This window comes from Gopherus evgoodei, chromosome 2 (assembly GCF_007399415.2).
Source record: "Gopherus evgoodei ecotype Sinaloan lineage chromosome 2, rGopEvg1_v1.p, whole genome shotgun sequence".
Taxonomy (NCBI): Eukaryota; Metazoa; Chordata; order Testudines; family Testudinidae; genus Gopherus; species Gopherus evgoodei.
In genome coordinates, this window is record NC_044323.1 from 236,059,101 (window position 1) to 236,072,519 (window position 13,419).

The 13,419-nt window shown below is 37.4% G+C and overlaps 1 protein-coding gene across 1 annotated transcript in view; it reads left to right on the forward strand.

Annotated features, from left to right (window-relative positions):
- PREX2 (phosphatidylinositol-3,4,5-trisphosphate dependent Rac exchange factor 2) overlaps window positions 1-13,419 on the forward strand; it is a 307,653-nt gene that overhangs the window by 81,973 nt on the left and 212,261 nt on the right. Inside the window, 3 exon segments of the mRNA XM_030553242.1 lie at window positions 9,082-9,153; window positions 9,229-9,351; window positions 10,747-10,851. Coding sequence (XP_030409102.1) covers window positions 9,082-9,153; window positions 9,229-9,351; window positions 10,747-10,851 — 300 coding nt within the window.

The window sequence follows — 13,419 nt, forward strand, 5'->3', positions numbered from 1 at the left end:
GAGTGGAGGATCTGGGCCTAAGCTGGCAATCTAAAGATCAATTTGTCAGCAGAACCATTTACATTTTTGAGGTTGGTTCAGTCGTTTAATTTTGAATTAGTTCAGAGTGGCCAGTCTTGATCATTTGTCTAAGGAAAACAGGCAACATTTGGGTGAAACATTCCAAGAAGATAGGCCAAGGAACCAGGTTTTTACTAAAACAAGGAACAGCTCAGATTTGACACCTATTTTGTCCAAACTACTAGGGGGCAGGAGTATTACCATAAAAAGTATTTGTAATGACCCATCTCTAATTCCAAGATGTGCAGGATTCAACTATGTGTGAACTACATGCTATTTTGGAAAGAGTTAAACTGCCAGCCAACAATAGGTGTCAATGATTTTACTGAGAAATTCCCCACAATCTCAGTTCCTCCATCTGACACAAATGATACTAGATTTAAGTACTATCAGATGCTATTGCTTACACTTAATGCAGCTTGGGTTTTGAGAAGAAACTTAATTTGCTTCCTGAAGATAAGGGAAAAGTACTTTCATATTTGACAATTTGTTTATAACATTCAGATGTGTTTGTTTGGCCTCAGATCACAAGATTATACTCTATTTCAAGTTCCAAGAGTTAACAGCATTCTTTGAGAATGCCTGAGTTTTAAGTTTTAACAAATTTTATCTAATTTTTAAAAAGGCTTGTTTAATTGTTTATAGGTTTACAGTAACACTGTACTTATATGTTCCCAGACCTGAAGAATAGCTTTGTGAAAGCTAGAAAGCTTGTCTCTCTCACCAACAGAAGTTGGTCCAATAAAAGATACTTCACCCACCTTGTTTCTCTAATATTTTATTCTGTAATTGTAGTGCAAAATTCAGTACAATGGCTCTAAAAATGACTATTTTAAAAAGTAGTTAGGTTGTGTTACTCTTTCCATTTTTCTGTTAGAAGGGCATTCTTCAAATGTAGCATTTCAAAGAATTTGTAGCTGGTTAAAGAAATAAAATTATAGTTGAAGCTACTTTAAAGCTGAGTACCTATTTACCGAGAGATCCAACTGACATATTTGACTTGCCTTCTGAAAAAGAGCTAGTTGTCCACTGAGGTCCTTCTTAAATACTTCAAACTCTTACAAAAAAATGGATTCAAAGGCCTGTTATTTTATCAGGGCAGACATACAGAGGATGTGCTCAACTTGCTTTCTCTACCTGCATGGACTTTGAGGTGCCTTTATGCACTGAAAATGTAAACTTTATGCAATAATCTGTAAAATTTTTAACAAAAAGAAAATTACCCTTAAGAAAACAATTATCAGAATATTCAGTGATATTATGCATAGAGTGAAAGAATTAAAGATTCTAGAGGCAAAACAATGAAGTTTGATAGTTAACACATAAGGACACAGATGTAACAACTGAAAAATTCAGAACCAGCTTTCAACCTTCTTGCTCCCAAATGTGTGGGCTGTTTAATCTGGGGGGGTTGATTTAAGCTGTTCTACAAGTAGTTGGGTAGAATAGTGATGATAGCACTGGTGGATTACAAAATTAGGGAGACAGGTGGTGATAATTATTCAGAACGTCATCCATCGGGGAGATGCTTTTGTTCATAGGCTAGCTTGTGTTAGAGAGGGCTTTTGGCAACAATGGGGGAGGAAGGATAAGCAGTGAGGGGGCTTTGAATTTCAGGTGGAGAATGAGGAGAATGAGGCATATGAGGTTGAGACAGCCATGTAGTCATATCCTACATGAAAATTTTGGTCAGATATTGGAAAGTGCCTTTATAAAATATTCTTTGTGATTCATAGAGATTTGAGTGAATATAAGATTATAGGTTGAATTTTATGGAATCAGTAGTATCGTGCAATTTTAATGTTAAGATTGAGTTCCATTTTGCATTTATAGCTGAGAATCAGCCTTTTGGACATGTATAAAAAATACAAACTTCTCATTACTTTCCACTCTCTTCAGACTTACACCGTCTAGTTTTTGATCACAGAATTAATTTTCTCAGTATTTATATGTAAATCAGCAATTAGTTAAAATTAATTTATTTCTTATTAATGGCTCCAAATTGTGGAAACATTAATGCTTCATGCAAAAATATCATTATTTTGTGCTTATATATTGACCAAATCTGTAAATGTGTTTGACCTACAAGTGCTCTATACAGTGATTGGTAGAACAGAGGAAGTATAACCTCAAATGGGCTAACAATGTCACTGCCCCTAGACTCAGGAGTTCCCCTTTGCAAATCCTATCAAATGTCCTACAGAACAGGTTTTCTGGAGGTTTTATGGGGTAGAAAACTTTTGTCCCATGCTCCCCTCTGCCTGTCTTTTATTCTGGCATATGCGTACATACAAATGGCACCCAGAATTTGGCCCTGAATATTGTGTGAGTAATTTACAGTTTTGACAAAACTTTTGTATTTTTTTTTAAATCCAACACACTTGAGTTCCTAATTTACATCTAACCATATTAAACATGAAGTAAGCCAATATTCACAACTAAGCTTGCATAATGAGAAGAAAGTTTAGCGTACATATGTGTACACTAAAGCAGGATTTGGTCAGTTGTGTGTGTGAAGGAAGTTAGCACTGAAATGAAAAGTATTGCAGATGTGCTGATTAAGTGCAGTTATACTCTGAAAGGTGAACCTATACAAATGGCAGCTTGGGATTCCATTTTATTTGTCTGGCAGTGATTTCCATATCAAGTTTGATCAGTTTAGGAGAAACAGTTGTTTTATTTTCCTAGCTGCCAGCCCTACAAACTATGGACTTGATTCTGCACCTTTAACTCTAATGGGATCAAGCCCTAAGCCCTGTTTCTGAAAGTAGAGCAGTGTTTCTTTTGGTTCATATGTCATCACCAATAATAAAGATTCTACTATTGGATATCTGTTAAAAATTCTGTGATATGAGAGCCAGAAAAGAGTCAAGCTCACTTTCACATATCTGTGTAAACTACGCAGTGCTAAACAGGAGCAAAAGATAGTAAAAAGTAATATTGGGCACTAACATATGCAGATATGACTTTGAATACACATGGGGAACAGATCTATCAAAGTCGAAAGTTCCATGTTTATAATCACTTTTCTTTCTCTAATTGCACTTCAACACGATTGTATTGTTACTTTGAGACCTACTATTTATCTTTGGGTTTTTCCAGTTTTTCCAGCTTGATTTGCCAGTAATGTGAATAAATGAACTGACTAAGTTAGATTTGTCAGTAATAATGTAGCATATTAGAAATCCGGGAAACTGCTGGCTTCCTCTGATGGATACAGCAAACCTCTGTTTTGAGACTTTTAATTGTTTATTTGAATTCTGAATGATTCACTGTCAGTGTTATGAGCAATGTAATTGCTGTTCTCAGTGTAAACATTTCTTAGCAGAAGCAGGTGATATCTGATCAGAATCAATGTTATATATGTGTGAACAATTTTGTTGGTCCAAAATAACTCTTCTTTCACTGGAAAATCCCCACAAAATAAATACAACCAAATTTTGTCAATAATTTCCATATAATGACACATTTTTTGTAACTATTTTTCTCCTTGTTTTATAGTCTTTGTTATACTGATCAGCTTCTTGATCAACTATCATTTTGAAAGGAGAAGACCAAATCCTGAAGTCTTTACTAAGATAGAACCCATGTTGTTGTTTATTTTATATTTAAGAGATGACAATGTACCCAAATCTTTAAAAGGTCCCTGCCCTCATGAAGTTTTCATTTTAGAGAGATGGGGAAAAAAAGAAAATTCAGTGGCAGACTCAGAGACAATCTGAGAGCTTTTTCCTTTGTTTATTTCTTTAATAATGTTAAAATGTGTTAGTATGAATCTCAACACATTTTGTATAAAACACAGAAAATAACTCTACCTTCTGATCAATGGATGAAGTTCATCCCTGTGCATTGGGTCAGCACAAGGCCTATACCTTACTTAAATTCCACTTAAGCCCTCACTTGATTAAGTAAGGCTTAAGTGATATATACACCTTCTGGTAGCCCTCTGCACATGGGTAAATTTCACCCTAAAAATCTGTTTCAATGTACTGCTGCATCTGTGATCCAGCCTGACATCCAGTCCCTGATTCAGCCATTCGCATACACATGTACTTAACTTTAAGTAGGTGAATAATGCCATTCTTCTTCAGCAAAGCATTTAAGCACATTTAACTTCAAGAATGTGAATGCTCCTAATGAAGCGAGATTTGATGAAGGTTACAGAAATCAAGACAAGATATAAGGACACAGACAAGCGTTTTTGCCATCTGGACAGAAGAGGTTGGAATAGATGCTTTATGATTTGGCCTGGAGGAGGTTCTTCTGTCTAAACCAAGCTTAGAATGGTTTCAGTGTATTAGAGGGATGAAAGTCACACTGAAGGGATCCAAGATGAAGTGGAATTTAATGCAATGGTTGTAAACTTTGTATTCAGTTAATCTGGAGGTAGAAGGAAGAAGGGGAATGAGATGGTAATTGAAGAAAGAGGTAAATTTTAGAGGATGTGGGAGACAAGAACATGCTTGAATTGTAGAGGGGAAGAACTGACAGAGGGTGAGGGCCAAGGAAGTCAGTGGGTAGGAGGGGATGAAATGGAGTGTGCAGTGGAGAGGTTAAAATCTGAGAGAAAGTCAGAAGCTTCACTGTCAGTGATAGGAGGAAGGTGATAAAATAGCTGCTGGAGAAAGGAGAGACAGAGAAAATCAGAGAGTTAGAGTTATGACAGATCTTGTTGATCTTTACTTTGAAAAAGTCACAGTGCAGAGAAGGAGGGCAAGGATTTAAAGAGAAGTTGTCAAAGGTTTCAAATAAATGATTAGGGGTCATGATGTTTGGCAATGAATATGGTAGTATTTAAACAGGATAGATGGGAATGAAGGACTTAGGGAAGTAAGAACTATTTGGATGATAGAAGAAATCGACAAGAGCAGGATTCGGTCAGTTGTGTGTATGAAGGGTTAGCACTGAAATGAAAAGTATTGCAGATGTGCTAAATGACATCTATTCCTCTGGTCTTATAGGCCAGCTGGGACTTGGGACAATTTAGTATTTTTGAAGGTGATGCTAGATATTGTAGAAAGAAGTTAAGAATATCACTGTCTTTGGTTGGTGAATTGTGTGCTGCTTACAATGTATCCAGTATGGCAGACCAGTTTGGAGAAACAGGTGGTGACCCAGCTGGTGAATTACTAGAAGAAGAGTCTTTTTGTTTAGTATCAGAAGCCAGCATGATTAGATGCTGCCTCCGCTGCTGGAACACGTTAATGGGAGGAGGAAGTGAAATGTGTGCAGTGGTTACTACAGCTGCTAGTGCTGTCTGAGCCCTTTCTGTCAACATTGTTTTTTGTGGCAAAATCAAGGCAACATGCTCCAACAAAAGCTATATGTAAGGCTAAGATTTTTGTCATGGATAATTTTAGTAAAAGTCATGGAGAGGTCACTGGGAATAAAGAAAAATGAATGGAAGCCTGTGACCTGTCCCTGACTTTTACTGAAAATATGCATGACAAAATGACAAAATGGGAAGTCGCTAAGTAGGAGAGGTGGGGGGCTGTGAGCTTGGACCTCCAGGGTCCCCCACAGCTCAGCACTGCAGAGGCTAGTCAGGAGCTGCAGAGTCCACCCCACCCCCGATGGCTCCCGGCACACCTAATGGTGAGGAACTGGGTACCACTGCCCCCCTGTGGTGGGCGGGGAGCTGTGAGGAGCCATCATGGCTGGGGGCAGCGGGTCCCCCTGCCACTTGCAGTGGCGAGGAGCTGCAGAGTACCCCCACTACTGACAGTGGCTTGGAGTTCAGGGGGCCCCGCCACCTCAGGTGGTGGAGATACCCCGCTGCTCCCGGCTGCCTTCTGGCTGAAATCATAGAGGTCTTTGGAAGTCATGGAATCCATGACTTCCACAACCTCTGTGAGAAAATCTTAGCGATAGCTATATGGCGTGTGTGGTGGTGGTGGGCTTAGCATCTGACACACATTAATTACACTGTGCAAAAATTCACATTATTATGCAAATATTGCCTTAATGTCTGTGAGTGAATTAGGTATGGCAAATAGGATTCAAGAAACATCTCTAGACCTTTATGAGTTTAAAGTTATCTAGATTAACCTTCCCTAGGCTTGATTCTTCATGTTCTCTATGGTTGTGGTGAAAATGCGTTTTGAAATAAAACAGTGTTCTGTACTACTCAGCATGTCTACAGACCTGTTAGGAATGTTAAGAAAAAATGCAAAAGAAAATATTTCTACTTTGATGTGTTTTGAACTTGAGGAATCTACTATGAAACATGTTAGCTTAGGTATGCTCCTACAATATTCATTTAATTCTCTCTTTTATGGTTGTGTTATTACAGTTTTTAATACTTCATGTTACATCATTGATGTAAAAAAATCAGATTTTGTTAAATTTCAACATAAAAAAGTCTTTCTAGCTTTATTCAACAAGTTTATGTACTGTAGATTTATGACTTCAAATATAATACCATGTACATACACAGGAAATTTCCTTAGCAGAAAATATATTTAGTTTTGCAAGTTTGCCTCGGCTATTACTATATCATAAGTGATAGGGTCACAACAATGTTACAGCAGTGTTGAGTAAAAGTTAAAGTGATCTTTTTCCTTTACCTTTTCCCCTTCTTCTGTAGATAAAATTAATATGTGCATGCAGGTTTATAAGTGAAATAAGATTGTTCTTTTCTGTATTAATAAAATGGCCATGCATTTTATCTGTGATCTTTTAAAAAAGACTTTAAAAATATATATATTGCAAAGTATTTTCAGTAAATAAATTGATAATCATGAGTACTCTAATTTAGGTACTCATATGGCCCCATTCTCATAGCACTGCTTAGTCTTTAACATAGCTGTTTTCCCAACACCTTTCTAAGGTAGGCAGGTACTATTGCCCTGCTGCTACTGAGACAGAACCAAAGCACGGAGAGGCAAAGTGATTTGCCCAAGGTCTATAGGAAGTCTGTGGTGGAGTAGGGATTGAATTCAGGTCTCCCGAGTTACAAGCTAGTGCCCAAAACCACTGGACGATCCTTCATCTACATCACAGACTTCTTTAAAAGAAATGTGTCTGAAATAGGGAGACTAAACATGCCTTGAATTTCAAATATGAAATAGCTGCAACAAGCTGCTTGCGCACAAGATATCAAGATCAAGAATCATTCAAAGAAATTATTCCAGAATGTTTAATAACAAGTGTATTTGAAAAAAAACTGTAGGCTGCAAGTGGACACTTTACAAACAGGAAGGAAAAAGTGTTGAGTAAACTATTCATTCTGAATTATTCACCGAGCTTCACTATATATTTTGATTGAAGGAAATATTTATTGAGGAATAAGGATCCCAGGATACTTCAAATATGTGAAAAAACTCTTCTGGTATTAGCTGATGCCTTTTTGACAGAGATGAGTGCCAACCTTCAAATCTTCACTGTTTGGGTCAAATCACAGAAAACAACTGATAGCTAAGAATTTTATTCCTATATGGTATCTATCCATCACTGGTGTTTTAGGCATCTCACATAAAACACAGCATGAGCTCTTTTATTTCTTTTGCATCTGTCTTTTGTGTTGCAGTTGTCTTTTCCAACCTGCTCCCTGATTTATCATTTGCTACATTTCTTAGTTGCTTTGTGGCTAATGATCTGACATGTATAGATTATTTACTCTGAAGTCTGCATATATTTTAATGTGTTTAATGTACATGCAAGTCACTCATGTATTGTAGTAAGAAAGGGTTTAAAGTCAGTGGGCCAAATTCTGTGCTCAGTTACAAATCTAATTGATAGAGTTAACACTGATAAAGAGGTAGAAAGAAATCACAAATGGGTAGGAAAGGTGCTTGCTTGTTTTTTAATAGGACTATAAAAATTGGTATTAAGCATTTGAATGGACCTGCAATATTCCAACTTAAGTGTTCTCTATATCTTGGAAATCTAGGGGTGTCTATTTCGTCATTCAATAATAAAAATATTCCTAGTTGCATAGCTCTTTTCAGTGGAGAGAGAAAAACCACTTAGGAATTAAAATGTATAAAGCATAGCAGAGTAAAAAGGGATACTGTGAATGCTATCCTTCTCCCCTAGCAGGGTTATTTATTGCATCCTCTATGGAATTTGCACCACACTAGAATTTAGATGAGTTCATATACAGTATACAATGCACAGTGACTTGGAGCTAAGCGGATATGAAGGACATGACATTTTGAACACTTGTGGTGACAGTTTTTTAATAACTAAAGGATATGCATGTCCATGTGAACAGCCAGTGCTTTAAGACTTTAAACTTTGTTTGTAAATATCTTCAAAATGTACCTTTTGATAATGAAGTTCATCTGTAGAAATTTAATTACAAACACTTGCTACTTTAAACATGATTAAATAAATTGTGGAATGAGCCTCATTGCAGGTGTTTTTTGTTGTTTCCAGTTTTTTGTCCAGACCAAATATAAGAAGTCTAAAGCACAGTGCACAAGCTTGTGCACCAAGCATCTTGTTTAAATCAATTTTCCTTCCAGCTGGTTCAGCTATTAATACATCAGAGGTTTGTGCATAATTTAGTGGCTTCTTGTGGTATATTTTATGCTTGTTTATAGTAGTTTAAAACCAGCTTTGATTTAGAAATTAGTGGCTCAATTCAACTCATCTTGTAATAAATGGAAAAATTCCAGAGGGAACTGGATTGAGCCTCAAGTTGTGGAAGAGATTTATCTATGTTAGAGTCTAACTGTTTTTAGTAATCAGAGCAATGAAAGAAAATTTTATTTTTTTTGGCTTTTATTAATATTATGCTATGTATTTTAACAGTTTTTTCATTTTATCTGTTTGACATAGTTTCACACAGGTTTAAATTAACAAAGCTACTAGCTACTAATTAAAATGAGTATTTGGGTGAAGTTTTTGAATAGCGTTCTCATGGAATATTATTTCCATATCCCAAACATAAGAAAATTAGACAAACTAATTAAAATGTATAATACTTTTGCACAAGCTATCTTATTCCCTCTGAACTAACCTATATTAAAGCAGTGTACCATTTCCTCATTTGTATTGTCGTCTTGTTTCATGCAGGCTTTCCTTCAGAGAATGATCCAGTTTGCTGCCTCCAAAGTGGATAAAAATATCACAGAGGAAACAGTTAAGGTTAGTTTTTACTTGCACACATTTTTCTTCTCTGTGTTCTCTTTTTATATTTATTTATGTTTTATTCTTTTACAGATGCTGTTTTCAAATATTGAAGATATTCTTGCAGTTCACAAGGATTTCCTGACCCTAGTGGAGGGGTGTTTGCATCCTGAACCTAATGCATACCATGAAGTGGGAATCTGCTTTCTTCACTTTGTATGCTATTCTTTAATACAACTTCTTAGTTAACTTTTCTTATTCCTGATTGTCTTCATTAATTAATGCGATGGGGATATGTGTGTATATTCAGTCATGAGGACAAAATGACTTGATTGCATAATTTAGGTTCCTTTAAGGTCATTTGGAGTTTACATTCATTGCCCATTCTTTTCACTGTAGAATAAACAAGCTTTGTTGTTTTCAGCACACTCGCTTTCAGCATCCTCTGTAGCTTTGAACTGTTAGGAATTTTCAGACTACTTATTCTGAATTGATTTTATTTTTCATTCAAACACAGAAGATGTTTATTTAAAATAGTAAAATTTTACCCAGTGATTATATAACTAACCTTTTTTTTCCAACCAGGCAAGTGTGCAAGCTCATAGATACTAGGATTTCCACCTGAAATTTTCTTAAGGACCTTGAAGTTAATGGGACATAAGAACATGCTTATCTTTAAGAATGTGTTTCAGTACTTTGCTGAATAAAGGCCTCAAGGAACACTTTTGAAAATTTGGCTGTAGGACTTTTATTTATGTTCACAGGCAAAAATAAGAAGCCTGTACAATGAAATGCCATGTTGAGATGTGACACATCTAAAACTCAGTCCGGAAGCAGAATAAAAAAGAGAGAGAGAGAGTTTAGTTTGCAAGAAACAATGCATTTAAAAGCATTTTTAATATTAAAATTCTCAGGTACATATTAATATACTTGCTTGCTATTTATTATTATTGTTTTACCTGCCTTGAAATAGAAAATGCAGAGCAGTGCCTCAGTAAATCACAGCAGATATGATTCTAGATCTTCTGCTGCAACTATTCTCTAGAAGCATTGTTTTCCTGTCTGAGTCCAGGAGCATCAATGTTACAGAGCTTTACTAAATCAGTCAGGACTGAGCCTAACTCTTTGCACACTGTCACAGACCTAAACAAAAAAAAAAATCTAATTGGTATCTCTGCTTGGTTCAACCTTTGTTTGCTAAAGTCGACATTTGCACATTGTGGGACAAAAGATTAAAGGTCAGTAGAATGGAAGGACTCAAAAAATGCTATCAACACACTTTTATTTCTTCAAAAATGTGGATTGTATCTGCAAATGCTTGCAAGTGTCTGCAAATGGGTAGGTGTGTGTGCACTTTGTTGTCCTGTTTGATTTATTGTAATCCAGCCACTGGAAGCTCTCAGCAGATTCTCTAGTGATGTTCACAGACTATTTGTCTTTACAATTCTAATTAAAAGTAGAATTTAAAAGTTCTAGAAGTGTTGGATTTCAAACAATAATTAGATATGAAAATAGGATTACATTAGATTTCTATCCTCTAAAAGTGTTCTTATATTAGTCTTTTGGCCTTAATAAAAACCTAATATACAAAGTAATTCTTTGTCTCTACAGAAGGACAGATTTTGTATCTATGATGAATACTGTAGTAACCATGAGAAGGCACAGAAAATTCTGCTTGAACTTAACAAAATAAGAACAGTACGGACTTTTCTTTTGGTAAGTAAACTTTGACTTGGTGTTCTACTTTAATATCTTTTCACTGAATCAGTGAGTTGACAGCAGTGCCTTATTAGGTCATGTGAGAAATGATTTTAGACATCCTACTATGGTCATTCTAGGTGGTTATTGTTCAGATGCATTTTAGGTGTGCAGGGGTGGCTCCAAGCACCAGCATGCCAAGTGCGTGCCTGGGGCGGCAAGCCATGGGGGGCGCTCTGCCAGTCGCCACAAGGGCGGCAGGCAGGTTGCCTTCGGAGCATCCCTGCAGAGGGTCCGCTGGTCCCACGGCTTCGGCGGACCTCCCACAGGCTGCTGCCGAATTCCTGGGACCGGGGACCTCCCGCAGGCAAGCCACCGAAGGTAGCCTGCCTGCCGTGCTTGGGGCGGCAAAATGCCTAGAGCCGCCCCTGTAGGTGTGATGTTTTCAGAGGTAGGGGCTCCCTACATCACACACTCAGTGCTACCTCCTGACCAGTTTGCAGACTAGCACTGGACAATGTGCCCTATACAGTAACTCCTCACTTAACGTCCTCCCAGTTAATGTTGTTTTGTTGTTACGTCACTGATCTATTAGAGAACATGCTCGTTCAAAGTTGCACAATGCTCCCTTATAATGTTGTTTGGCAGCTGCCTGCTTTGTCCACTGCTTGCAGGAAGAGCAATGTGCATCTTAAAGGGGCAGAGCTCATCTCTGACTCTCTCACACACACACATGCATGCATGGTGTGTGTCTGTCTCACATGCTCCTCCCCGTGCGCTCCAGTGGGATAGCATGGGTTCATCATTGCATTCAATTTCCGCAGGGAATGTTTGTAGCCACTGCCATGTGTCTATTGTGTCTCCTCCCTCCATACATGCTGCCTTTTAGAGTGTAAGGCTACATTAACAACTATATGTTAACCCTTGAGGGCTCAGTCAAGTGCTAGTTCATCATTTAGCAGCAAGGCATTCCCTGGGAAATATCCCACCCTCTTCCACCCTCTGACTCCTCCACCTCAATCAAGTTTCACAATCATCATTGCTGTGTACAGTATTAAATTGTTTGTTTAAAACTTGTGTGTGTGTGTATATACTCATTCGGCTGGCAAAAAAAAAATCCCTGGACCCTAACCCCCACATTTACATTAATTCTTATGGGGAAATTGGATTACTGTAACATCATTTCGCTTAAAGTAGCATTTTTTAGAAATATAACTACAATGTTAAGCGAGGAGTTACTGTACTCCCTGTTTTGGAGGCAAAGCATAATGATGCCAGCCATGTATGGCGGAAGGACTGGAGAGAAAATGGGATAAGTGGTGTGGGGAGGGGTATGGAAGGAAATCAGAGAACTGACCTGGAAGGAAATTTAAAGACTTACCTGGGTTAGAGCCAGGTTTGGTAAAGAAAAATCCATACTTTAATACTGTGGGAGCTGCAGTGCCAAAGGAAAAAAATGTTCTGCTTTGGATTATATATTAGCAGCAACATACTGAATTGGCTTAAACTGAGTTAAATGAAACAGCTGCACAATAAAAGTCTTTACTTTTTACAACACAATTAAGCAGATATTTTAAAATGGTAAGTATGAAAGTCCTCATGAATCTTCCATAACAAGATCAGTTTCCTTAGAAACATGGAGTTTCTCAGTGGTTGACATTATTAATTAAAAAGGGAATTTAGTATGAACTGTTTCCTGGATTTCCCCAACTCACACTATATGACTTCCTAACAGGGTTTTTTTGTTTTGTTTTGTTTCTTGATGTAGATAATGCTATATTAGAACTTTAAATTTCTGGCAAAGGAACATGAGGTTTGAGCTCAGATTTGGGAAATATAACAAACATTTCAACTGAAAACAGTTTAAGTTAAAGAAACTATGAACAAAACATTAGAGTAGTGATAAAATAAGTATAACATCGGAACTGTAGTGATTTTAATTTTTTAACATGGCACATCTTTTCAAAGCTGTTGCCCCACACTACCTGATAAGAGTACAGCCATAATGTTTTTGATTGGGTAATGCAACATGCTGTTTGCTCTATCATTTGAACCTATTGGCTCTGATTCTCTTGTTTCTACAGTCCCTTAACATGAACTTAATGGGCTAAGTGGGAATTTTCCTGTCATAGGGAGAAATCACGAAGTGACTTAGAGTTCTATGCCACCTCTCTTGTCACTAAGCATGTCTTTACACTCCAGTGATTTTTGGCAGCTGGAACACCCTCTCAGTGTGGACATCCAGCTGCCCCAATTTAAATCAAGGGCTGAAATGTCATTCCCCAAACTGCTCCCAAATTGAGGGGTTGCTAACATGACATAAAGCCACGTTAGTTCTCCCCCACAGCACACGCACAGCTGGATCCTGCACTGAGAGTAACATGAATTGTGGACGCTTTATGTGGTGGTGAGGAACAAAATATGCCTGAGAGTGAATCACGAAGAGCTTATTTTGTGAGACAGGATGTGGCTATTTTAGAGATGAGTCCAAACTGAAATCCTGGATCTCTGATCTCCACAGACAGATCTGGATTTGGATCCAAATGACTGTTCCTATAATGGTACTGAATCCAAACACTATATTGG